At 44.5% G+C, this 27004-nt stretch overlaps 1 protein-coding gene across 1 annotated transcript in view; it reads right to left on the bottom strand.

Moving 5' to 3' along the window:
- Positions 1-27004, bottom strand: part of ATRN (attractin) — a 141449-nt gene that overhangs the window by 68646 nt on the left and 45799 nt on the right. The window contains exons 5-18 of the mRNA XM_014891421.2: positions 25102-25307; positions 23987-24155; positions 22544-22634; positions 21171-21414; positions 19557-19740; positions 16036-16190; positions 11455-11539; positions 9787-10007; positions 8492-8613; positions 7861-7999; positions 5727-5908; positions 3532-3748; positions 2210-2395; positions 253-486 (exon numbers count right to left, since the gene is read on the bottom strand). Coding sequence (XP_014746907.2) covers positions 253-486; positions 2210-2395; positions 3532-3748; positions 5727-5908; positions 7861-7999; positions 8492-8613; positions 9787-10007; positions 11455-11539; positions 16036-16190; positions 19557-19740; positions 21171-21414; positions 22544-22634; positions 23987-24155; positions 25102-25307 — 2435 coding nt within the window. The remainder of the gene's footprint in view (positions 1-252; positions 487-2209; positions 2396-3531; positions 3749-5726; positions 5909-7860; positions 8000-8491; positions 8614-9786; positions 10008-11454; positions 11540-16035; positions 16191-19556; positions 19741-21170; positions 21415-22543; positions 22635-23986; positions 24156-25101; positions 25308-27004) is intronic.

Raw genomic sequence — 27004 nt, 5'->3', positions numbered from 1 at the left:
AAATAAATAAACAAAAGTTAAAATCTCAGTAAAGGCTTGTAAGGAAAGGAAAAATTTCTCCCAAGTAATCATGTCTTCATGCAGCTCAGGTGCTTCACAGCTCCTTCCATCTCCAAGTAATTCTTATTTATATTCCATACTCTTCTCCTCCCTCTGTTAACAGGAGAGAACACAAGACAGCACCATAGTCTTAAAAACTCTCTTCCCCTGCACTTAATCGAAATGTTGGACAATTGAACGCTGCCCGTTTACCTGGACACTGAATAAAGGACCAGTTATAGTTGTTGTGCATAGGACACATGCTGGCATTGAGGACAGGCTCCAAGCTGTGTTTCCCTGGCGTGGATGGGGTTGGCATCCTGACAGGACCCCGGGAAGAGCCCTCGATGCACTTGCCCTTGCCGGTGTTGCTCGGGTCCGTGCACCACCCACAGCCCGGCTGCTCCAAGCACTGAGCACACGTGCAGTACCCGGAGCAGTTTTCAGCTGCAAAAAAAAAACCAAAACGTGAAACTGTGGAATAAATCACTATCTCAAACATGGGCAACAAAAACTGCAGAATGTATACTGTGTAACTGTATTTTTATCTCACCAAAATATTTATCTCATCAAATCTAGAAATATTTGATATTCAGAGTAACATAGTAATTCCTATCAGCATATTTATTCCAGAATCTAAGATAACTATCAACAAAGGTTCCAATAATCAATGAGTTACAAAACAGCACAACACACACAGGTTTTTCAAACCATTACCCACTATCCTCTAACACCAGAGGTTAATGTTCCCTCTACAAAACATCTCTGATTGATTTAGAATAGATCGTATGATCAAATGAGCCATTTGGAAGCAAAGGCTAAAAACCAGCCAGTTCAATCACTCTGAGCCTCTTCCTACCACATTTCAGTATCACATGCTATTATTTCAAGTATTTATTTGAGTCAAAAAACCATAGAATACAAATAGGAGAATAAAATTCCACCCTTTAGTCCCTCCTTTCTCTAATGGGATTGAATTTTAGGGGTGAAAAACTCTTTACATACAGAAGACTTTTTCTATTCTTTTCCCCAGACCATCTTGAAAAAATTTCCTGGATTCTTGGTGTTACAAGATGAGCAGACTTTCTATTTTGATGGTTAAATAGACAATATTTGCCTTTAAAAAGAAAAAAAAGTTTGTTTTCTGTTATTTCAGCTTACTCATCTCCTGCCTGATGCTTCCTCCAACTTTTGACCTCTGGCAATATGGGAAGTTCACACTCTTATGTTCCTTAAATTCATTTTCTTCATCTCTTATTTTGCAACACTTTGAGCTACTTGTGATGCCCCTGCTCACACCCAGCTCCTAAAGAACTCAACATAAAAAAAAATAACTTCTACATATTCACTTGCTTTAAGTTTTTAGGCTCTTTTACTCCAGTTTGAAAATAATGCACACTATTCCAAAGTGCCATGAAGCTTTTGCAATTTGCTCACATCTACCTAAAAGAGGCAAAAAAGTGTATAATTTATTTAAAATGGGGTAGGAATTCCTACTGTAGTCTCCAAGGAGATAATACTTCAGAATAAAATACTCGTGTAAACCCGAATTTGGATTTGATTATCAGGCAATCAGAGAATGGTTTGGGTTGGAAAGGACCTTAGAGACTGCGTCATTCCACCCCCTGCCACGGGCAGGAGACCTTCCACTAGACCAGGCTGCCCCAGAGCCCCCCAGCCCGGCCGTGGTCTCTGATCCAGGGCTGCCCCACAGCCCCCCAGCCCGGCCGTGGTCTCTGATCCAGGGCTGCCCCACAGCCCCCCAGCCCGGCCGTGGTCTCTGATCCAGGGCTGCCCCACAGCCCCCCCAGCCCGGCCGTGGTCTCTGATCCAGGGCTGCCCCACAGCCCCCCCAGCCCGGCCGTGGTCTCTGATCCAGGGCTGCCCCACAGCCCCCCCAGCCCGGCCGTGGTCTCTGATCCAGGGCTGCCCCAAAGCCCCCCAGCCCGGCCGTGGTCTCTGATCCAGGGCTGCCCCAAAGCCCCCCAGCCCGGCCGTGGTCTCTGATCCAGGGCTGCCCCACAGCCCCCCCAGCCCGGCCGTGGTCTCTGATCCAGGGCTGCCCCACAGCCCCCCCAGCCCGGCCGTGGTCTCTGCTGCAGGCCATGTCCAGCAGAGCCCACAGGCTGTGGATGGCTGCAGGCCAGCCGCAGCAGGAGCAGTGACTCACGTGGACAGCTGCTCATGGTGTACCACTCCATGCACTGGCCGTAGGGGAAGGAGGCCACGTAGGCGTTGGAGTCCACGCACTGTTTCATGTTGCTGCACCACATGCACTCGGAGCTGCCGCTGGTGCAGTCGGCGCAGGCGGCGCGCAGCGCGCAGGGCGTGCGGCACTGCTTGGCGCTGTGGTTGGCTGCGGGGAAGCACAGCCATCAGTTCTCTTCCACAAACAACCATGGCATGCTTCGGCTGGCAAGGGATTGTAAATCCCATCCCACCCCACCCCTGCCACGGCAGGGACACCTCCCACCATCCCGGGCTGCTGCAGCCCCAGTGTCCAGCCTGGCCCCGGGCACCCCAGGGATGCAGGGGCACAGTAAATACTCTTGTGAGGTCTCTGTTCCTCTGCAGTTCTGCTGAGGTGTTCCTTAGTTACCCTCCCCAGCAAAGTGCAGGGCAGAACCCTGTTTCACATGAGCAGGCAGCAACGTGTTTTAAGTGATTTGATCACTTCCAGACATCAAACGAGCACTGAAAGCAAAACTAACTCAGCCGTTTGCAGTATGAGCCAAAGCTTTAAGTTTTGCTTCAAGTGACTGTTCTCAGACCATAAAAACCAGGGTAAAGCTTAAACCCAAGTGCTGCAAGTGAAAGCATACAGAATTTTGAGTTCAGGTTCCACATTCAGGATTCGCATCCTGCACTTCCACAAAGAATTATTTCAACTGGTGCAGTGCACTCTAAAATTTTTATTTAATCAACCAACTTCCCGAATACTTAAAGAGGCACTAATTGGTATTCAGAAATAATCAGCTACAATGGAGAATTAACAGACCAAGCCATCTGAAAAGATATGCAGTTTTAACAAAGCTGGAAGACTTTTCCCAAAAGCAAATAGCTTCTTTTTTTTCAAAGTTTTCATATCTCCAAAGTGTCTTGGCCAATTAATTTCAAACTTTGATAAAATCCTCCTCTGGCTACATAGCAGGGAAGGGGAAAAAGGGGAATTCAATCAGAAAGTTATTTTTATTTTTTTTGTTTTTTTGAAACAGGAGATTGCTCCATATCATAATTACCATAAATGTCACACGTAGGTATGCAATCGAGAAAAAAATAATTAAAATAATGTACTTCAAATATTTTACAGTTAACAGTATAAATGTTGAGCTATTTTTAAAATTTCTATTTCCTGCATGAAATATGTACACAAGGCACTGATTTAGAAGTACTTTTTTTTTGGCAAAGTTTGGCAAAGCTGATTTGAAATGTAATAAACTGTATTCTCTTTACTCTCTAGGAAACCTAAATCAAGCAGACAGCTGTTGTTACCTGGCCTTTCACACACAGTGCCGTTGACCTCGTTGATACATGTTGCTGCCTTCAATCCCTGTTGGGAAGGCTCAGCCAAATATCCACAAAACCCAGCATCACTTGGTTCATTGGGAAGCCACTGGACGAGGGTGTTGGTGAAGGGAGACATGTCTTCCCAGCACCAATAGGACACATTGATTTTCCTCAGTCCAACCCATGGAGTCAAAGTTTTGGGCTAGAAATAAAGGAGCAAGTCAAATCTCAATTAGTGTTGCTGGCCACAAACTTCTTAATATAAAGATCCCATAAGACAACTATTTTTACTGGCAATTTATTTTTTGGCACACTTTAATTCTGGGGAGGAGCATTTCAACTCTGTTGGCATAATATGTGGTTTTACTGCTAAAATAAGTAAACATCACCTACTTCAAACTGATTTTATGCACTTTTATACCCTAGAGCTGCACCTTCCAACAGCAACAGGGTTACAAAGCATATCATGCTAATACCAACACATTTTCTTGTTATTAGTAAACATCCACATAGAGTTTACCTGAAAAAGCAGCAAATGCAAAGCAGAGCCTCCCACAGCACAGCCACCAGTGCCCCAAGTCCCATCCAGTCTGTCCCAGGGCACTGCCAGGGATCCAGGGGCAGCCACAGCTGCTCTGGGCACCCTGTGCCAGCCCTGCCCACCCTGCCAGGGAACAATTCCTATTCCCAGATCCCATCCAGCCCTGCCCTCTGGCACTGGGAGCCATTCCCTGGGTCCTGTCCCTCCAGGCCTTGTCCCCAATTCCAGCTCTCCTGGAGCCCCTGCAGGGACTCTGAGCATTCCCTGGGATTTTCCCTTCTCCAGGGGAACATTCCCAGCTCTCCCAGGCTGCCTCCAGAGCAGAGGGGCTCCAGCCCTGCAGGTGGGGTCTCACCTGAGCAGGGGGGCACAGGGACACAATTCCCACCATTCCTGCTGCCCACACTCTGGGATCAGCCCAGGATACAGTTTCCTACCTTACAAGCATTCTATACTAATATCCATTAAAATAAGTTCCTAGTCTCTTTAGGCTCACTTTTCAAAGGACTCTGTAGGTGGGAAAAAAAGTCCCATACACAGTGTAAAGATTTAAACACTATGAGGAAAGGGTTACTGTGTGTCTTTAGGAATTTACTCTGCACTCAGCTACTGGAATATCCAGAAACACCTGGAGCTGTCAGAATCATGTATTTTTACAGTATCCCAGGCTTGGCTTCCTCATTTTACAAAAGGTTTAACAAACAATCTTGCTTAAACTGCAGCCTACCTTTCTTTGGCTAAACTGACTCCCCTCTAAAAAAAACTACAAAGGGAATCAAGGCAGGAATGAGCGAAATGGGCATTCCTCAGATAAAACAGAGATGGCAGTTCTTGTTTTAACAGGGGAATATTTCTCTTAAGTACTGAAGCACGTTGTCCCTTGAAAAAAACAATCCTATTGCCTCCAGCCTCATTTTTCCTTCCCACAGTGGCCTCTGGGACCCAGGAGTTGTTATTCTGATGTGCCATCGGGCCTCAGCAGCTTTCCAGGCTAATTCAGGATTTTAGAAGAGATGCACAGCATCGTTCTTTGTCAGGGCTATAGCACCACCTACACAACCTGCCCTGAACATCTCCCTTCTCCCAGGGACTGGAAAAAATATGTATTTATTTCACTGATGCATGAAGAGGGAAAAATTCCAATTCACTTCTCCCTGGGCCTGACAGAGAAGCACCTGCCACTAAATCAAACACAAATAATGCCAACTAAGCCAAGCAGCTCTGTGGAATAAGAAGGCGACATTTTAAACAGCTGCTTTTCTGAGTGGAGTAAATACCTCAATACTTTACATTAAACACCTCCAGTGCCCCAAAGGGACTTTTATTTATAAAATATTGTGCACAGGTCACCAGAGGGCTCCTGCTGCAGTCCTGTATTCCACTGGGGAAATGCAGGTGTGATTCCAGTACAGAAAATGCTATCTCTAAGGCACTGTGTATGTTTATATTTATCTTTCCCATTTACATTCTCTACAATTTCAGCTCAAAAGCAACCAGAGGGTACACTGAATTTCAAAAGAAAATCAGTTGGTTTTGGTTAAGAGGCAATTCCAGTGTGTACAGAGCATACAACACTTCAGCAAGGACTTCTCCACAGCCACAGCTTCATTAGCAAGGGATGCACAAGAGAAGCACTCACAGAAGACTGAAACTTCTGCAGCTCCTTCAGAACAAACTCCACCTTCTTCTGGGTGGTGAGGGAAGCCAGTAAAGCACCGTTGGACCTGCAGGACAGTTTGGCATGATCATAGTTCTCCTTGGCGTTGGTGATCTTCAGGCAGGAGTTGCCAACCAAATGCCAGTTTGTTCCACAGATATTTTCTGAGGGGCAAAGAAAGTAAACCCAGAGATGCAGGTGACCATCCCAACAACCAAGGTAGTGAAAGAACCACGAAAACATATGAGCCCAAGTGGGCAAGGGGCCAATGGTCCCTGGGCTGTGCCAGCTCTGGGGTGGCAGCAGGGCCAGGGCAGTGTCCTTGTCCCCTGTGCTGGCACTGCTGGGGCACCTCCAGTGCTGGAACAGCTCTGAGAGCTCTGGAGGGGCTGGAGCGTGTCCAGGGAAGGGAATGGAGCTGGGAAAGGGCTGGAGAATTCCTGAGGGAGCTGGGAAGGGGCTGGAGAATTCCTGAGGGAGCTGGGAAGGGGCTGAGGCTGGAGAAAAGGAGGCTCAGGGGGGACCTTGTGGCTCTGCACAACTCCCTGACAGGAGGGGACAGCCGGGGGGATTTGGGATCTGGGAAAAGGAATGAGGGGAAATGCCCTCAAGTTGTGCCAGGAAAGGTTTAGGTTGCATAATAGGGAAAATTTCTTCCCTGAAAGTGTTGCCAAGCATTGGAAGCGGCTGGCCAGGTCAGTGGTGGAGTCCCCACCTCTAGAAATGTTCAGAAAATGAGCAAAATGAGCAGACATGGCTCTTAGTGCTGTGGCTTAGTGCCAAGGTGAGGTTGGGACAGAGGTTGAATTTGATGATGATCTTGGAGGTATTTTCCAGCCTTAACTGATTCTATGAGCTCTTCCACTAAGAAACACCTGCAGCCCCTTCTCAAACCAGAATGACTTAGAGGTGTGCTCAGAAATATTGATACATAATAATATTGGAGGAGAAGGAAATCTGTTTAGGGGAGCTGTAGTCCAGCATCAGCATTTGGTTATTTGCAGTACATAATCAAAGCACTTATTACAATGTTGAATAGCAAACTGCTGTAGGAAAAAGAGGAAAAAAATTTGTATTTTGTTGACGTCTTGAAGCCACTTATTCACCCACAGTTGTCAGGGGACCTTCTGGCAGGAGAGGGTTGTGCTACTCCTGTCCACAGCACAAACTACCAGGATTAATCCCTGCTTCAACTTGAGCACAACCCCACTGCTTAAGAACTCCTTACACTTTGTGATTAATCATTTCCCTTACAGAAAAAATCCTGATGGGCATTTCCAGTGTGAATTCAGACTTAACAGATGGAAAAGCTCTCAAGTGTCAATTTTTTACACACATGATCAGGTCACCTCCTTTTCTACATCAGATAAAACAGACCAAGCTCTTTATCAATCTCACTAAAATATGTTTTTCTCACTTTTATTGATCTTCTTCAAAGTCTCCTCAATTTTAAGCTGTTGCAGACTGGCAAACACCAGACCTGGACATGTCCAGACCTACCAGTTCCTAGGGGAAGGCCTTCCACATCCATTAAAATGTCCTGTCTAATGGGTTTTCTCCCCTTTTCTCTGTATTTTATTACCTACAAATGTTAATCACTGAAGATCCTGCATTTCTCTCCCAGTCATTGGGATAAAAAAAAGTTACTGCAATGGAACTAATAACCAGCTCCTGTGAGCTCCACTGGAAACACTCTAATAGGAGAATTTTCCTTAAACAATTCAGGTGTTACCTGCCTCATTTGTCTGGTATGTGCCATTATGCTTTTGCACAATTTTGGTTCCTAAATTAAATAGCATGCATTATTGAATCTAATATCTTACAAAAGCCTATTATCAATAGCTTTGATCAAATGAAAAGGGAGAGATGAAATACAGCCTAATAATTATACGAGTGATCATAGTCCTCTTCAGACAACAGGGACTGAAAAATATTCCAGTAGATTTGTTGGATTTACTACAAATTAAGTTTCAAACCAAAGCTAGCATGATTAAACACTATTTGCTCCATTGTAACGCTAAAAATTACAGATTTAGGGATAAAACCAATAAAAATTTTTAAAAACCCTCAACAACTTTTGGAGTGGGTGAATTTGGGTTATGCCACCAGTACCTACCTGGCAAAGCAATGCACTCCTGATTCCGAGGTTCCCACTGACAGTTTTGATCCATGGCACAGCTTTTACAACTCGTCTTTTTGTTACAGTAGTAGGCAGGATTATCCTTAGGACAATTGTCGTAGACAGTAACAGGAACCTAAAATAAATAGTATAGGTGAGGCTTTTTTTGGTATACAAACCATATGGGTTTATAACAGCCATGATTACAGCACTACATATCACAGTTCAGCTCTCCAAAGCAATTTATATATCCAAAAGCTGTGGAACTGGGCACAGCCTGAACTGCTTATCCAAGATATTCCCCCAAAACATCACCTGACATGTTTTCCATACTAAATATTTTTATTTTGCTTTTTTCTAGGAAAAGCACTATTGATATCAAACCCAAAATGTGACTAATGAATAATCATACCATGGTGAAATCTCCACCTCTTCCCCTGCCCACAGCCATCCTCCTAAATTCATTGGAAAATTCCATGCAATTGAAAAAATCCAAGCATGTAGCACTTTTGAGCTAGACATGCACTGGGAATAACAAAACAGGGATCATAACAGTGACAGATGAAAATGTGGACATTTTCTATTCCAAAGGGAAAATTTAAACTAAGAAAGCATTAAGAGCCATTACCTGCTCCTCTGTACAGTTGTTGTGTGCTGGGATACATTGGTCAGAGCACCACTGACAGCTGTTTGTGTTGGCTGTGCAGCTGTAGCAGTCTGTAATCTGATCACATTTTTCATTGTCTACAACTATTAAAGAAAAAAACCTGCATGACCAAAAACAGGCATTTCCTGACAGAGCTCTAAGAACTTGATTAGTTACAGCAAAAGATACAACCAAACAGCAGTGCCTGTAGATTTTCTGTTAGCAACTAAAAGCAGGTACTTCCACGTGTTTGAACTGATAGAAAATTGCTTTTATTTACAACAGCAATCATTTTTTGTGTCCAAGGAGCCCTAAAACACACCACCAGAAAATAATGTACTAAGATATGGAAGCACATGAACTACGACACATTAATGCCTAGGGAAATGATGCCAGAGGATATTCCATAGGGACAGTGGCCATCTCCCACCACAGGCCCATCTTCCTGCAAGCCTGGCTTTCAAGTGGAGCATTTTCATGTGAAGTTTGAACTTTTCATTCATCTTTCCAATTATTTATTGCCTGTGTTTTGTGAAAATTTATTATACATTGAGAGCCCAGCAAGGCAATGTCCCTTTACATCAGTTTCTATAAAATAATTAAAGGCTGCACATCTGTTACAGAATCAAGGGTTGTATAATCAATTCAGAGCAATGAATGTATGAGGATAAAGTTGTTTAAAAATATTCTAAGAGGAAATACAGGAATCAGACCTTAAAACATTAAATTATTTTACCTGCCTCTATACAAAGAATCATAGAACCCCAGAATGGCTTGGGTTGGAAGGGACCTTAAATATCATCTGGTACCAAGCCCCTGCCAAAAAAACATTAAGTAACTTCTCCTAAAGCAGTGTTCCTGCTGTCTCTTTTGAAGAGTACAGGACAACTGCACCAGACCCAGATGTCCTTCCTTGCCCCATGGTGTGCTTCAGCAAATTCTTGACTCTCACAAGGTCAGTTCTTGGAGCAAACACTTACAGAATGGTCCAGGTCCAATTCCTGGCTGGTGACAATGTTAGAGATAGAAAAGTAAGTCCAAAAAGCAGGGCAGGAAAAAGAGCTCATGAACAAACGGCTTCAGGAGCAGAAGGCAGAAACATCTGCATGAGCCTTGGTCAGAGGAAGGGCCCCCAGGACACATGGAAGCACAGTCAGAGCCCCCATCTAAAACCTGACCTTGTGATGGCACACAATTAACACAGGACAGAACGTGGAAAGAGAAAAAGAGCCTGCGAGCCTTTCAGAAAAGGGGAACAGGGAGAACGTGACACATACCTGGCTTGGGAGGACAGTCTTCAAGGACCTTTTGCTGCTGCTCCAATGTTGCGTTTTCCCAGGGGATGCAGCGAGGAGGGCGGGGAGCCCACACACACCTGACACCAGGACCTGCCTGCAGGCACCACGTCTCATTGGCAAAAGCCTCACATCTCTGAGGTGTGAACTTCAGCATGTCACTCAGGAGGAGGCTGTTGAAGCCTCCAAATACGTACATGGTGCTGGACAATATGGAAGTAAAGAGAGAAAAACGCAGCTGTTTTCATGGACAGAGTACTGCTCCAGGTAAATGGCATTTAAGGTCTGAGGGAAGTGTTTTATTACATGCCAGCATATATAAATCCAAATAAATAGCTCTCAGTTAAGGGAGGCACTAAAAAAAGGTCAGACAAATTTCACTGTTTCAGATAAGCCTGAGAGACTCAACACAGAGTCAAAGCTATTCAAGGTCATCAGCTGATGTTCCCCTTCAGCCAAAACGTCGCAGGGACCTGATCAACGTGATTATACATCAAATTCTGAAAAAAATGTGGGATCCTCCTGTAATCTGCACTGGCAAGACACAGAGGAAGGCTAAAAATTGGGGAGATGGTATCACAGCATTAAAGAAGAGTTCAGAAACTGTGACAAAACAATTTGGTGCTGTCACTCTCTCTGCTCCTCTGTAGGAAAACCACACTTTGCATGGCTAGTAACAACTGAGCAGAGTCATTGTGTCAACTAAAAAACCTCGAACAACTCCCAAAACAAATAATATTTTGTAGGGGGAGGAGCGGGGGATTTCTAAACTCCTTCAGTATCACAGCTGCAGCAGGCAAAAACATTAAATTGTAGTAGTTACACAAAAATGTCACACAAATTCTCTATGCATCTGTGTCTGTCAATGCACCTTAAAAATACAGTGAAGAAGGGCCAAGGCAACTGAAAACAGAAGTTTTGGTAGAATAATAAGTATTTTTACCATGATTTTCGTTCTATTTTAAACCTCCTATGAAATTAATTTCTCAAACTTGATTGCACTGAGTTACTAACAGCTGTTCATCTGGAAGCAGGGATATCATTACGCTCTGTAAGGCTTAAGAGCCAAAATCTCACCTAAGATTTCACCTAAATACTGGACATGATGTGCCTGGGGAAGAGCAGCCCCACAGGAGAAGGTGTGTAAAGTGAAACAGCCAAGTTTTAAAAAGCGTGAGTGAAATTCACAATTGGAAATAAATGTTGTCAGTGCAGCTAAGAAATAAATATGAAATACACCATTACGTATGAAATAAATAAAAAATAAAAATATGTATAAAAATAATGAAAAAAAACCCAAATTATTGAAAAAACAGTTTCGCCCAGTGAAGAAGAGCTGATGGGAACAGATGAATACTGCAGGCATTACAGGAGTGAAGATTTGAAAACTTTCAGAGATTCACAGAATTCTTTGGGTAGGAAGGAACCTGAAATCCCTCCTCATTGCTCCCGCTGCCACGGGCAAGGACACCCTCCACTGTCCCAGGCTGCTCCAACCCATCCAGCGGGGCCCTGGGCACTGCCAGGGACAGGGCAGCGCAGCCCCGAGGGGACCCCGAGCCCCCCGAGGGAGACACCGAGCCCCCGAGGGAGACGCCGAGCCCCCCGAGGGAGACGCCGAGCCCCCCGAGGGAGACGCCGAGCCCTCACCTGTTGTAGAGCACAGCCGAGTGCCCGAACCTGTTCACATCGTGCTGCAGGCCCGGCCGAGGGAGCACCGACCACCGATCGCAGGCTGCGAGGAAAAGCCGGGTTCAGAAAGGATCCAGAGCACAATGAACGAGACAATTCCCACAGCAGCTCCCTCCGCCGTGATCCCAAAGTGCTGCCATGGTCCAGCAAAGCCCCGAGCGGCTGGAGCGGGTCAGGGAAGGGAACAGCGCTGGGAAGGGGCTGGAAAATTCCTGAGAGAGCTGGGAAGGGGCTGGAGGATTCCTGGGAGAGCTGGGAAGGGGCTGGAAAATTCCTGAGAGAGCTGGGAAGGGGCTGGAAAATTCCTGAGAGAGCTGGGAAGGGGCTGGAAAATTCCTGAGGGAGCTGGGAAGGGGCTGGAGAATTCCTGAGGGACCTGGGAAGGGAATGGAGAATTCCTGGGGGAGCTGGGAAGGGAATGGAGAATTCCTGGGGGAGCTGGGAAGGGGCTCAGCCTGGAGAAAAGGAGGCTCAGGGGGGACCTTGTGGCTCTGCACAACTCCCTGACAGGAGGGGACAGCCGGGGGGATTTGGGATCTGGGAACAGGACAAGAATCAGCTGCTTTTCCTCCTTTACTAGTAGAATTTTTCACCATGTAACAAGTTCTGGTTTTATCTGTTTATACACGAATTCTTTGCAGTTTTGCCACAAACCAGTATGACTGAGAACAGAGGCTTATCTTTTTTTCTTTTTTTCCATTGCCATTATGTTCCTAGAGGGCAGATATCCATGTTTTTAAAAATATTTTTCACTCATCACATAGCTTAAGGATTTGTGGCTGTTTTTTAATACAATGTTAGATTATGCCATCTTTTTCTATTAGCATAAAATTTATAAGTTCTGCTTCATTTTTTACTTGGTTTCTCAGGTAATTTTTTTCCTTTGGGTAGCATGTGAGAAAAAAACAAAGAAACATCTAACCCACTGAGCAAAAGAACAAAAGTAGGAAAAGTCAGTCCAATTCATAACACTTAAACTTCTCAAGGGAATGGATCACCTTGGGGTCCAATACCCTACAGGCACTTGGATGCAATTTATGCAATTAAGACAGAAAAGTCAATCTTCTGTAAAGATCTACACAGCCCTCAAATACTCCTAAAATTCTTTAATAAGAGATAAAACCATTGTGTCATGGATTGGCCCTCTGGGGAAAAAAAAAAAAAAAGCCCACAAACCAAACTAGTCTCTGAATAAACTAAAGGGGCAAAGAAAAAGTTTTAATTTTTTACTAAATTTAATTGGAGAATTATTAGATAAAAAACTCAGATGCAGAGCAATTTTTTTTCAAGAGCCCTGATAAAGAGAAGATAGAAGACAGTTAGATTCAGTACTTTGATAAATTGTGATTTTGAATTTTATTTTTATGTGTCATTTGCTCCATTTTCAAAGAATTTAACCTAGCCCAGCCTCACTCATGCCAAGCATGACAGTTCCAATTTTTAATAGGAGACTTCAGAAAAATTGGAAACCAATTTGCAATTTTTAAGCCCTTAAGTTGTGTGTTATGTGAGGCTAAGAAACACGTTTTTCTAGATTAATAGGAGGCCAGGAATATTTTGCTTTCTAAGCTTCTTTCCCATTTTTAACCAGAGATCAAGTATTAGAAAAATCGAGTAATTCTGAGAATACAAAGAAACTTCTCCTTCCTGACTTAACCTAAAACTTACAATGCCAGGATTTATTAAATGTATATGTTCAAACAGAGCATACCAGCTACAAAAACATGCAGCCTCTTCCTGTGTTTGTCATCAGAATCAGAATTTTGATGGGGTAAATAGAAGAGTTTTAGTTTCTCTTCTGTGGGGCAAAAAGACAAATTTAAAAGCAGCACCTTTATATAAGTAGCAGCTTAAGAGGGTTAAGTGAGGTATTTTTTCACCCAGAGCTCCTGCAGAGCAGGAAACTTTTTGACAAAGGCCAGAGAGACCAATTTCGGGGATAGGAGGAGCTAATTGGCCATTTCAGTGTGCAGAAAAGACAGAAAATCCTGTGAGACAGCTCTGCCCAAGTGCTCACCCAACCCAAATGTCTGAAGGCTCGTCCTGAGAATCGAGACTAACCCAGGCACACAGCTGGATTGTTAGCCTGAAACCTTCCCAAACTAGGCAGCACCTGCACAAGCTGGATTGAATATGGCCCAGCCTAGTCAAGTAGAGGATAAAGGATAAGAAACATTCAAGAATTTGTATTGCTCACCCCCAGCACACATCTCAGTGCAAGCTGTTAGCATTGCCCACACAGAAAAAAAGATTTTATGTCCTCCCAATACTCAGTGCATGTGCTCCAATTACTTGGAAATTTGAGGAGGGAAAACCAGAAAAATTTGATGATGTAAATAAAATCAGTTACCACCAAAGTAAGTTTTAATGGCAAAGGTTAAGGAGAAGACCTGGGTTTGAAGCCTTTGTTTCAGACTGGGTTTGATTCCACTTCTCTCCAGTCTCCCAGCCATCACAGTGATCATTAATCAATCATGATGGCTTATCAACAAGATGTAAAAAATGAGTAAACCAGCCAGACAGCATACAATAAAAGTAGGGAATAAAGACAATTACTAAGCCTCTCCACTGAAGGCTCTCAGTATCAAGTGACCTTGTTTGGTCTCCTCCTGGGTAACTTGTGCCTTGGGAACATCAAGGGATAGATAACAGGGGGGTTATATGGCTTATTCCCATGGAGACCAACGGGAGCATGACCAGGGGAATTAATTACTGCAGAGATCATGCATGAAGAACCACTGAAAAGAGGCTTTTGCTGTGACACAAATGATGAACCACCCCCTAATGCATTCCTAGTCACATGGAATAAGGAAAATCATGCACAATGGCTCCTGCAATGAAGAGAACAAAAGAAGTGGTCTTATTTCTGAAAAAAAGCTGCTCTTTTCAGGCTGAGAGTCCCTTTTCTAAGGAATGAGGGGACTCAAGAACACCTTTCACCCATCATGTGAGGTAAAATCAATGTAAGCTTCACATACCAGTGTATACCTGGTAAGAACTGGGAATGTTGACTACATCACTCATGTCATGTAACATGAACCTGCCTGTTACCTAAAGTGAATCAAAATGAACATCATTATTGGCATATTTTGTCAAATTAATGCATTTTGTGTTTTATACCTAACAGAGTTCAGCAGGTCAGGGCAGACAGCAGAAAGAAAAATTTATCACTGTTTCTACCAGTTTAAAAAAATCAAACTCTTCATGACTGCCACAGAATGACAAAACACTCTGGGCTGGCTGGCACCTTAAAACAATCTCACTACAGTTCTGAGCCATGGGCAGGAACACCTTCCACTAGATCAGGCTGCTCCAAGCCCCATCCAACCTGGTCAAATACCTCATTTTAACTCTTCAATTAAAAAAAAAAAAAAAAAAAAAAAAAAAAAAAAGTCAAAATAAAGCTAGCTAGGAGCACACAAAGATTCCAGGGGGATGTGACTAGAAGTCACAGGAGGCAGAATGGAAAAACTGCTGTAATGGAGAGCAAAAGGGCACAAGGAAACCCAGCCCTGATGACCCAAGTATTCACTGGCATTTTCCTCTCACAAAGCAGGGGGGACGTCTTGGTGGGCAGTCGCTTCAAGATTTCAGATTTACAGGATTATTTCAGGGAAGCCACATTTAGGGCAATTCTGAGAGCAAAAGGTGAATGTCAGAGTAGAGAGTGGTGTTTTTCCCCAGTGTGAATTATCTGGCTGTGTATGCATCTTCTTTTATGTAATTCCACCTTTTCTTTCCTTGTTCTTTAAACTCACTGTCTCTGGAATCCAAATCCAAAAATAAATGCTGCCCTCTCCTGGCTACTGAAACTCAGAACATCCAGCCTAAAAATTTGGCTTTATTATTGAAAAAAGCAGTTAAAAAAAGAGCAGTACAGGCTGAGTTTCAGCAGGGTCTAGTGCTTTTAACTGCCCTAAGAACTTGAATTTTTGATCAATCATAGATTAAAACACACTAAAAATATCAGAATAGATTTGTGGCTGAGATAGCAGGACAGAAAACAGCATCAAGTTGGGCCAGGTAATTGTAGATTAGATACTAGGAAATATTTTTTCATGCCAAGGGTTGCAAAACACTGGAACGAGCTGCCTAGGGCAGTGATGGAGTCATCATCTCTGGAAGTGCTAAAAAGTGTGGAAGTGCCACTTGAGGACATGGTTTGGTGGTGAAAATGGTGGTGGGGCTGGGTTGCCAGTTGGACTTGGTGATCTTAAACGTTTTTCCAATCTTAACAATTCCATGATTTTATGATCCTGTAACAATATGCAGTTTAAGACTTAAGTTTTAATGCCCAAGGTTGGGTATAAACTGTTGACAAAGGAACTGCTGCTGTTTGTAACTGGAAATCACTGCACCTCATTTGCTTAGAATCCTGTAGCAAGCTAATGAGCCTCTCCTGACTGCACATCCCTGTGCCCAGCACCATTTGGGATAATACACCTACACACAAACCAGGCATTCTGGAGACAAACTGGGACAGGTCCCTGGGAATAGCCAAGTATTTGGGGGGTCGTTATTATTTCTGCAAGAACTTACCAATATCATAGGCCATGAAATCCGAAGAAAAGCACTTGGCTCCGTGGCTCATGGAGGTGTCATTGTGAGTGTTTCCCCCAAACACCAGCATGGTCCCACTCACTATCACAGCTGTGTGCAAGTAGCGGAAAAATCGGCTGTCTTTCAGAATAGTCCTTCAGAAATAAAAATATAGGTATTAATGACACTGGTAAGTACCTGGCAAAGGCAAAACACTCCATAAATCCAAGCTGAAGAACATTTTGAGGGAGCAGGGAGGAGGGTGATAGTATCTAACTACTTTTCCTAATGAGGTGCTAACAATTACATTCCCCATTGTTCAATTCCACCTGTAATTCCAATCTCATCTTTCCATTTGCTTTGCCAGTTTGTAGGAGAAATATCTATGAGAGCCTCTTTCTGAAGCTATAGATCTTCAAATCATCAATTCTTTCCCTAGGGATTCTCAAGTTCTCACACTAACCTGTCTTTTGAATATAGCGAGCCTGGGAAGATGCCAATATTTTGTAGTAACTCTGCTTTTATAGCAACCCAAAGAATTATTTCACACTGGGCAGCATCTGTTGCTAACAACTAAAAATTCTATTTTAAGGAAGTCTATACAGCCCCTGAAAATGGAGCCCTGCAGGTTAATACCTGCACAACACACTGGCTCATTAGTGACAAAATCATGGGAAGCACTAATCAAACTCACCACTGATCTCAACTTTAACCAGCAGGTTTGATGGCACTGAACACAGAGGGGCATCTTTTGAAGGATTTTCCTACTTTTCTGAGAGGATTTGTGTTGAAGGAAGGGATTCTGCCCCAGTGCCCCATGCTCAGGTGAGACCCCACCTGCAGAGCTGCCCCAGGCCTGGATCCCAAATTGAGGAGGACGTGGAGCTGCTGGAGAGAGTCCAGAGGAGGCCCCAGAGCTGCTGCAGGGCTGGAGCCCCTCTGCTCTGGAGGCAGCCTGGGAGAGCTGGGAATGTTCCCCTGGAGAAGGGAAAATTCCAGGGAATGCTCAGAGTCCCTGCAGGGGCTCCAGGAGAGCTGGAATTGGGGACAAGGCCTGGAGGGACAGGACACAGGGAATGGCTCCCACTGGGAAAGGGGAGATTGGGCTGGGATCTTGGGAAGGAATTCCTGCCTGGGCTGCAATTCCCAGATTTGCTGGGGCTGCCCCTGGATCCCTGGCAGTGCCCAAGGCCAGGTTGGACATTGGGGCTTGGAGCACCTTGGCATAGCAGAAGTGTCCCTGCCCATGGCAGGGGGTGGAATGGGTTGAGTTTTAAGGTCCCTTCCACTAAGGGACATCAAGTTGAATGTGCAGTTAACATGCCTGAGGGACAGGATTTGTTCTAGAGGGACCTAGAGGAGCTCACGAAGAGGGCCCATGGGAAGCTCATGAGATTTAACAAGGAAGAGAAGGCCTAAATCACTGAAGAATAAAGCAAAGAGTCAATGACAAAAAAAAAAAAAAAAAAAGCAGAGAGAGATGAACAGATAGTCCTACATTCTCCACTTGTTCAACAGAGCTTACCAAACTGACAAAAGAAAATTGGTGCTGCAGGAGTTTGGAAGAACATTGTCACATTTGTTAAGTTTCTGCCTACTCAGCCAGATTTGTCCACTCCAAGGCTAAAGTGGAAGATCAAGTCAATCCTGAGAGGAAGTGTGTTGCAGTTGCCAAGATGGACATGACTGGCACCATCACCAGTCCTTAATGAAAAGCTTCTCACGCTTTCTTTCAGTGGATTTCTCTCAGGCAACTCTGACTCCTTTCCTCATCAGCTGCTTCACACAGCACTGACTCCTTCTCTCTGCAAGTTTCCTTCTTCCTTCTGCACGACTGGCTGACCCCAAGCTGTCCCTTACCCGGCCACCTCACCCTGCCTGTCCCTGCCACAGCCACACGTCCCTTCCTCCTCACAGCACAGCCAGCACACCCCGGCCCCGAACCCGCAGCAAACTCACCCAGCCCAACCCCAAACCCGCAGCAAACTCACCCACCCCAACCCCGAACCCGCAGCAAACTCACCCAGCCCGGCCCCGAACCCGCAGCAAACTCACCCAGCCCGGCCCCGAACCCGCAGCAAACTCACCCAGCCCGGCCCCGAACCCGCAGCAAACTCACCCAGCCCGGCCCCGAACCCGCAGCAAACTCACCCAGCCCGGCCCCGAACCCGCAGCAAACTCACCCAGCCCGGCCCCGAACCCGCAGCAAACTCACCCAGCCCGGCCCCGAACCCGCAGCAAACTCACCCAGCCCGGCCCCGAACCCGCAGCAAACTCACCCAGCCCAACCCCGAACCCGCAGCAAACTCACCCAGCCCGGCCCCGAACCCGCAGCAAACTCACCCAGCCCGGCCCCGAACCCGCAGCAAACTCACCCAGCCCGGCCCCGAACCCGCAGCAAACTCACCCAGCCCGGCCCCGAACCCGCAGCAGGCTCGGGGTTACCCAGCCCGGCCCCGAACCCGCAGCAAACTCACCCAGCCCGGCCCCAAACCCGCAGCAAACTCACCCAGCCCGGCCCCGAACCCGCAGCAAACTCACCCAGCCCGGCCCCGAACCCGCAGCAGGCTCGGGGTTACCCAGCCCGGCCCCGAACCCGCAGCAAACTCACCCAGCCCGGCCCCGAACCCGCAGCCAGGCTCGGGGTTACCCAGCCCACACTTTATAACCCCCGTGCTCATTGGGCAGGCACGGCTGTTTGCACTCCTCAGGGATCAGTGCAGCTGTAATTTATTGGGAAATATTCCCTCCTGCACTATCCTCACAAACCAACTTCCCACAGAAGTGGGGTTATTTCTGTGTGTACAACTGAGTGGGAAGGAGGAGGTTGGAAATTAGTCACTCATTACCTTCCTCATCAGTACAGACTCACAAACAGAAACACAAGCTTTTTAACATCCAATAAGAGATGTAACGAGTCAAATTGACATGTATTAACCCAAAAGACAGTCTCCTTTTTGTCAGGAGCCTGTAGAATCGACATTAATAAAAACACAGAATTAAGGAAAAAGTATTTCACCTCTGTTGCTTCAGGCTGTGAAGTGTGGCTGTAGCTTTTTAATAAAACTCACCTTTGGGCAGAAACAAATCAGAGAAGATTTCAGCTTAAGAAGTGAACATTCCGAGCAGTTACAGGTCCAGAAGAAAATAGGGTTATAATAGAAATTCTTTTACAGTCTTAACTGCAGAATGGATTATCACGTGCATGACTGCAGTAACTGCACTCATATGCACAGGCTGAATGGCTAGCAAGATAAAAACATCAAATATTTTTCCTTTCAGCTGGAATCAAACAATAGATTAAAATTGATTTCTTGGCTTGTTCACAGCCTTGATTATATTGATTATATCATTCTCTATTCATAAGGGGACATAAAAACGAGATCCAAGAAGACAGCATCTATTCTGAATTCAGGTAGATATAAACCACTGTACCCTTATAAAACATCCATCCTCTTGTTCGCTACAAACAAAACTGACAGGGTGGTAAACAGGAAAAAGACAGAAGAAGAAGCACTTACCACATACGGGAATCAACCTCATACTTGTAGAGATCATCTGCCAGCCTGTACTTGTTGGCACTGAACGCTTTGTAACCCCCGTGGATATAGATGGATCTTGTGTTTGGGTCATAAACACTGCTGTGCCCATATCCTCCTTGCACCAAAGCTCCACTCGTCTGTAAGATGCTCCAGGTATTTGTCACTGAAAAATGAGTGACAAAACATGGTTCATTTCTGTCTATTAATAACTCAGCAACAACATTGTGAAATAAATTGGGATTCCCCTGACTCAGATCTAGACACTGTCTCTATCACTTCTAATCCAAAAGTATTCTCCTCCAAGAAGCCTGTTGTCAAGAAGCATTGCCGGATATTTTTAATTAGAGCAGAAATAGCTCTTCCACAGTCATTTATTGCATGTTGCAGACAAGCTAAGTAAATGAGAAATAAAAAGTAGACAAATAATAGATTGCATTTCAATGACATGAAAATGCCAGCACCATGACTTGATTTGGAATGGGACTCAAGAGCACTTTTACTTTTTATACATATATATAAATATATATATATATAAAGCCAGACAGCACTGAAACAAAGCCTGACTGTGAAGAACACTGCAGTTAAAAACTAACATGTGATTAATGAACCTATATCTCACTCACTAAAACAACATTGGTCTGAAGCACTTTAGACATATTATAATGGCAAATGAAATAAAAATACCACATTACACACCAAATCTCTGTAGTAAATGCTGAATGAAACCCTATACAAGCTTCCCAATTCCAGGCCAGAGCAGGCACACAAAAGGCAAAGGAATTGAACAGTCTGCCAGATCACACATGGCAGAAACAAATCACTGCCCCACACACCCTGGTTCTCTCTGGATTTCCCCTAGAGGAAGAAATCTCACTCACATGAGCTCCAGCAGATCCTCTGGATCAGCATGACTGCAGGACAAAGTGCAGACAGGGCCACTACTCCTGAGAATAACCAGCACATTCCTCTTGTGAACTTCCTGTGCTTAACTACATGGTCTGTGGAGCCAGGAACGTGTCTTCCTTTCCGAGTTGGGTAGCAGTTCAGTGTACCTGCAAAGCTTCCTGTGCTGCTCCACTGGTCATACTAGAAATCTCTGGATCCTAAGATCAGAGCCTGGACTATTCCAGGATGTGGGGGTCAGATCCTATCAGGGATATGGGAATCCAGAAATTCAGCACCTGGTTCCTATAGCATTTGCTGCTGGGGACATGGGTGTCAGGTTAAGCAGGTATTTGGTCTGAATTGTTACAGCCATTATTATAATTGCAGAATTCAAAAATAATTTCAAAAGTGTTTGTTTTGTCAGAGGGAGAGAGGAAATTCAATCTAAACTGTCCCAGAGTTGCCCTGCTTTACCTCTTAATTGCAGCTTTATGTCTTTGGGAACTAACACTGTGTATAAAGCTGGAGGCACGTGGCTGCCTGCTCATTGGGTTATACAAATATGTTAGGTTCAACTTCTTGTAAATGCAAACAGGGGGAGGAGAACACAATTGCCCGTGTTTTGCTATCTGAACATGAGTCATTTAAGTAACTTTCAAACCAGTTCTTTCCCTTGAAGCGGCTGCCAGGAGGGCCCCCCTCACTCACCCAGGTTGTACTCCTGCACGTTGCTGATGTAGCCGTAGAGGGGGCAGTGCCCAAAGAGCACGAGCATGACGGTGCTGTTGTCCTGCAGGGTGACGATGTGGGCAGAGTGCCCCACCACGGCGTACTGCTCCTTGGCCTTGGGAGTCAGGGCAGCCCAGCTCTGCCGGGGGATGTGCAGCACCCACAGCTGGCTGCTCACGTTCCCCGTCGCATCGATCTTACCTCCATACATGTAGATGTTATCCTGAAAGGAGGCACATACGATAGGGCCAAGGAGTTCAGCATTTAGGAAACAGCTATTTGGTAAGGAATGAAGCTGCTGGTCTGAAGGTCCTTTAAATAAAGTCCCCTGGAGAAGGGCTGTGGACAAGGGCCTGGAGGGACAGCACACAGGGAATGGCTCCCAGTGCCAGAGGGCAGGGCTGGATGGGATCTTGGGCAGGAATTGTTCCCTGGCAGGGTGGGCAGGGCTGGCACAGGGTGCCCAGAGCAGCTGGGGCTGCCCCTGGATCCCTGGCAGTGCCCAAGGCCAGGTTGGACATGGGGCTGGAGCAGCCTGGGACAGTGGAAGGTCTCTGCCTACAGCAGGGGATTGGGACTAGATGATCTTCAAGGTCCCTTCCAACCCAAATCTTTTTGTGATTCCCTGATGAATTTCCATGCTTCGAGGTTCTTCAAGTGCTCTGTTTGTGAACAACGGTGTGTGGAGTTTTTTGAGTATTTATGACTAAGTTTTGCACAGGCCTGCACTGTTTGAGCTAAATAACATTCCAAAACTCAAAGGTCAATAAAAGATCAGCCCATTTCCTTTCGAAAGACTTTGCCATCCTGCTCTTACATGGCCTGCACTCACAGCAAGGCACATAAGTGAGAAAGGAGGTAAAAACGGTCAAATCCACTTGCTGTGTCAGGTGCTGAAAGATCAGATTCACAAGTTTACTTGCACAACAAGCAACAAAAATCCCTAATCCCCCAGATCTGCTTTGGTGTCTTGGACAGCAGAGCTCATAAAAATATTTACATGAGCTACATAAAAGGCAGCTGGGGAATCAGCTGAACTCCAGTAAAGTCAGCCTCAGGCATGTCTTGTCAGCACAGACAGCAGGAAGGCAACAATGGACTCACTGACCTCAGTCATCCCCAAAATCTCTGGAAAAAGGGCAAAGAAGGAACACACAGGCAGAGACACTACAGAATTCCTAGGACACCCTCCTGAGGATTCTTTGAGCACAAGTGTACAGCCTGGGCTAAGCATGGACAAGCCTCTGAAAGAGGAAGGCTTCTCTCAAAGCAACACTGACCTGGGATAAGGAGTGGGAAGCAGGAGGGAAGGGGAAACCAGCTGGGAAGTGAGTCTGGAGCACTGAGCTTACCTCGTGCAATGCCAACGAATGACCATATCTCATCTCTACTGAGTTCACAGAGTTGTTCAGTGGAAGCCACTCTTCAGAAATAAGATCATACCTGAATAACAAAAACTGAATTATTTTCCAAGGAATACGTATTAAAGCTGAGAATATGACTGCTTGTCCTTTCTAAGATTTGGGGAAAATTATTTACCAATATAAAATGTTAGATATAATTATTTACTGAAATAATAATCCTGCCATGATTTCAGCATGCACAAAGCTCACACAAACTACCTATGGTTAAAAAAATCCAGTTGAGCCTGCTCTCTTACTCAACATCCACATACTGATTTCCTTTGCCCTGTTTTCTTTTCCATATAAACCCAAGAGCTAATACATTGCCTATTAAGCTGTGACAATATACACCACCTCTCCCTCAAAAAAAGTAAGAAAACTTTACACTAAACTGAGGTGATTTCCAGCTACGTGATTAAAAAATCTCTGCCAATGCTTAAGTGCGCTTTTTAATTATGTCTTTGCCATTCATGCTTAAAATAACATAAACCCTCTGCCCTGAAAATGGCTTGTGGGTTTTTATTCAAAATAAGGCACTATATTTGCCAGGCTTAGGGACTTGTGAGATAAAATCACCTTTGAGAGAAAGCATTCAACAAAGCCACAGGGTATCCTATTAAAAAACGAGGTGTGACTTTGGAGGAGTAAATTGTGGGTGCAACTAGCAACTGTTCTACATTTAAATATGTGTTTTCAGCTCCTCTTCCCCTATAAGAACTGTTACCTCAGGATGTGAGTGCAGAATACACAGCTCTCACTTAGGCCCATCAAAGTGAGGTACGTGAGGATCCCTGGAAAAAAATCCAGCTTTTGCCTAGCTCTGCCCTAATACCCTAATACAATACAAAAGCTGTTTTTTTAAACGGAGTATTTCCATGAAGTACACGATTATTACTTGGTATTTCAGTTACTGTTGAATCTCCTCAAACAATTGCTTAATGTTCTCATCCTAATGCCACTCCCTGTTTGGTATCCTATCCACTGTGGATAACCACCCAGAGTTAATAGTGGATAACCAACCAGTATGAGTTAATTAAGGAGCCAAAAACTCAAGTCACACAGACACAACATAGGGAAGGGCTAAAAACACTGAAACAGAACTACTGTCTTTGAATATGAGGCTAGAGATAATTCAGGAGCTGGCCCAGAAATATACAGAGAATAGTTAAATTGTCAGACACAGATGAATCAAAAACTCACTGAACATCAGGAACCTTATGCTTTTCTTTTCCAAAATTAGCACCCCTTAGCAAGATTTTCCCTCATCTGAAACATCAGCCTGACTTGGAGATGAAGCACAGACCAAAGCAAAGCACGTCAGGTGGCACTTCCTAAAAATAACTCAAATCTAAGTTCCTCTCTTAAGCTTTTATTATCAGGGTTTATACTCACGCTAAAACCTTCTGAGAGTCAGAATGATTGAAGACATAGCCTCCAACAATCCACATTTTATTGTCATGGATGACAGCTTTGTGAGATGCTCTAGGAAGTTTTGGAAGAGTGTATTCCTCCCGGGTCCAAAACGACTGGTTTGCAGGAAGAGGAATTGAACAGCCAGGACCTGGGAAAAGAAGGTTTAAAAACTTTTTTTTTTTTTCCCCAAAGCTGTATTTCAGCTGGAGGTCAATCTCCTGCTAATGCTGTAGCTGATTGCATTCAACATGTACGAATTACATGTCAGGAGGTTTTTGCAAAGGAAAAACGTATGTTCAGGCCAAATCACTGCCAGGCTGCACATGGATGATCAGCTCAGCTGGACATGAGAACAAGGCATTTTACATCTTCACACGAGTCAACCATGGCAACCAGGCTCAAATTTGCTGCATAGGAATGAGGTTTGAAGGGATGCCTGCACACCATAGGTTGGTCCCACTTTGGATGGTGACAAAGTTGCTTTTAAAAGCAATCGTAAAAACACAGAATCACAGACTGGGATAGGTTGGAAAAATCCCCTTCCACTGCCCTGCCATGGGCAGAGAAACCTTCCAGTATCCCAGTTTGCTCCAAGCCCCCTCCAACCTGGACACTTCCAGGGACAGCTTCTCTAGGCACCCTGTGCCAGGGTCTTATCACTCTCATTGTAAAAAACTTCTTCCTTATATCTAATCTAGAACAACCCAGTTTCAATTTGAAGTCATTCCCCTTTGTCCTGGTACTCTAGGCTCTTGTCTATAAAGTCCTTCTTCAGCTCTCATGGGGGCCTTTTGGGCACTGGAAGTGGCTCTGAGGTCTCCTTGGAGCCTCTTCTTCTCCACTCCCAGCTCTCCCAAACTGTCTCCAGAGCTGAGAGGTTACAGCCCTTGGAGCCCCTCTGTGGCCTCCCCTTTACCATATCCATCCTTCCAAATGAAGTCTGATCTTATAAATTTGAAGAGCAGATACCGTGTTCCTAGTCAAAATGCTAATACTTGTCACGCAGAACATTCCCACGTACTCCCAATTAAACTGCCAGTTCCATACATAGAAAATTGATCCCATAAGTTCTGTGTATCCACCAGGAGACCCACCTTGCCATCCTGCAGAGCACAAACACGCTTTAGAGCCATTGAGGTTGCACTGGCCTCTCTCGGGTGCCCCACAGCTCTCTGGGCAGTAGGGAATGTCACACGCCTCTCCCTTCCAGTGCTCAGCACACTCACACTGCAGGGCCTTGGTGCTGCTGTTGATCCTGCACTCCCCTTGGCCAGAGCAGTTATTGGGACACATATTGAAACTGGGGACAGAGCACAAAGCAGATTCCCTTGAATTATTAACAAAGGCAAGAGTGACGCTGAACAAAGGTAAAACAAATCATTACAAACCAAGAGACAGTCATCTGCTACCTGGTGTGATGGACCTGTAGAGATTTGTACTCTATTCCTATAAAATGCTTCATTTCACAACTCTCGGCTCCTCTGAGAAAATTATCAATATGAGTTTTAGCCATCTGTAAGGCAAATGACTTGCCTTAAAACACTCAACAGTAAGTGAGGACTTCACTCAGAGAATAAGGCTGCTGTGGTGTCTGTGAAATTTATACTTAAACCACTCACAATTAGGTGCTATTCTGGGATCTGCTTACCAAGAGAACAGCTGGAGATGAAACCCAAGCTGAAGACGTGCCTGGTTTGAATAATTTCTGATTTTCTAATATCTGCAATGTAGCTGAGGCAAAAACAGATACATCCTTGGTAAAGGTCCAAATCTTGAGATCATATTAATTTCCAGACTCCAGTTTTTGCTGGTGGATCAACCAGAATAATTCACAGATGGAAATTACTACCCATTATTCTCACTGTCACTGGCTCCAAGACATAACTTCATCAGTGCTTGTTGAGCACCTACACCCAGTAGTAACTATGAAGACTATGAAGACTGTTATGTACCATTTAATCTACTTACTGCAAAAATGTTATGAGGAAACCTAATTGCCAGAACACAAAACAGCACTTGGAATTGTTTGAAATAACGAAGAAAGTGAAGTATTAAAAGAATAGTGTTCTTGAAGAGAGTATTTCATTGCAATGGTGCAAATCCAACAGCTGGCACTAGATGGAGGCCTGGTTTATACAATCAGCCAGACTGGGAACGCTGCCTCTTCAGCTCCTCTGATTGCAAAGGAACTTTGCAAAGGCTCCTCATCTTCTTCTGGAGCTTTCAAGGGCTGCTGAATGCCCCTATTTTTAAATAATTCACTATTATGTGGATTATTAAGCACATAATTATGTTCTTACTAAGGATGAAAGCACTGAGACTTCATATTCAAAAACTAAACTCCTCATTTTAAGAGAAACTCAATTTTTGCAAGAACTTAGTTGTGACAGAAGTTTTTCCAGCTTTTTTTTTTTTTTTAAAGAGGTCAGACCTTCTGCAGGTTACTCCCAAATTAAATCTCCCAGTGTGGCACAAACATAACACACATCTGTAGGAGCATAAAAATTCAAGAAGCAAAACCTTCCATCTCTGTGAGTATGTCCACTCATTTACCTCAAGACAAAACCTTTCTAAAAGCAGCTGATGAATTAGGAAGCACACAGAATTACTTTTAAAAAGCTCATCAATGAGGACTAAGTGCATGCCAGTGAACAGAAAGCACCCATCTGTTTAGAATATGAATGAAAGAATATAAAACCAGTCCAGAATAAAAAGAAGCCAGATTAAGGGATTCAATTCAGGGACTGAATAAGAAAGTATATCCAAGGATGAGGATCCTCAAGAGTAGCTACAGCCCAGTGTCTCAAGTGAAACGTGTGACTGATGGAAAAGTGTGTTTGTGCAGAAGTATCTCTGTAGAACACTCAAGAGCACAAACGTGCACAAAACATATCAATTCTTGTTGATTAGATATAATCAAACTGATCTAATAACATAAAAAAATAATAAGATGTCTTTTGGAACAAATATTTGCCCATGCTTACAACTGACAAGTTG

Source organism: Sturnus vulgaris, chromosome 4, assembly GCF_052056855.1.
Source record: "Sturnus vulgaris isolate bStuVul1 chromosome 4, bStuVul1.hap1, whole genome shotgun sequence".
Taxonomy (NCBI): domain Eukaryota; kingdom Metazoa; phylum Chordata; class Aves; order Passeriformes; family Sturnidae; genus Sturnus; species Sturnus vulgaris.
The sequence above is the reverse complement of the archived record's forward strand: the minus strand, read 5'-3'. Positions and strand labels throughout refer to the sequence as shown.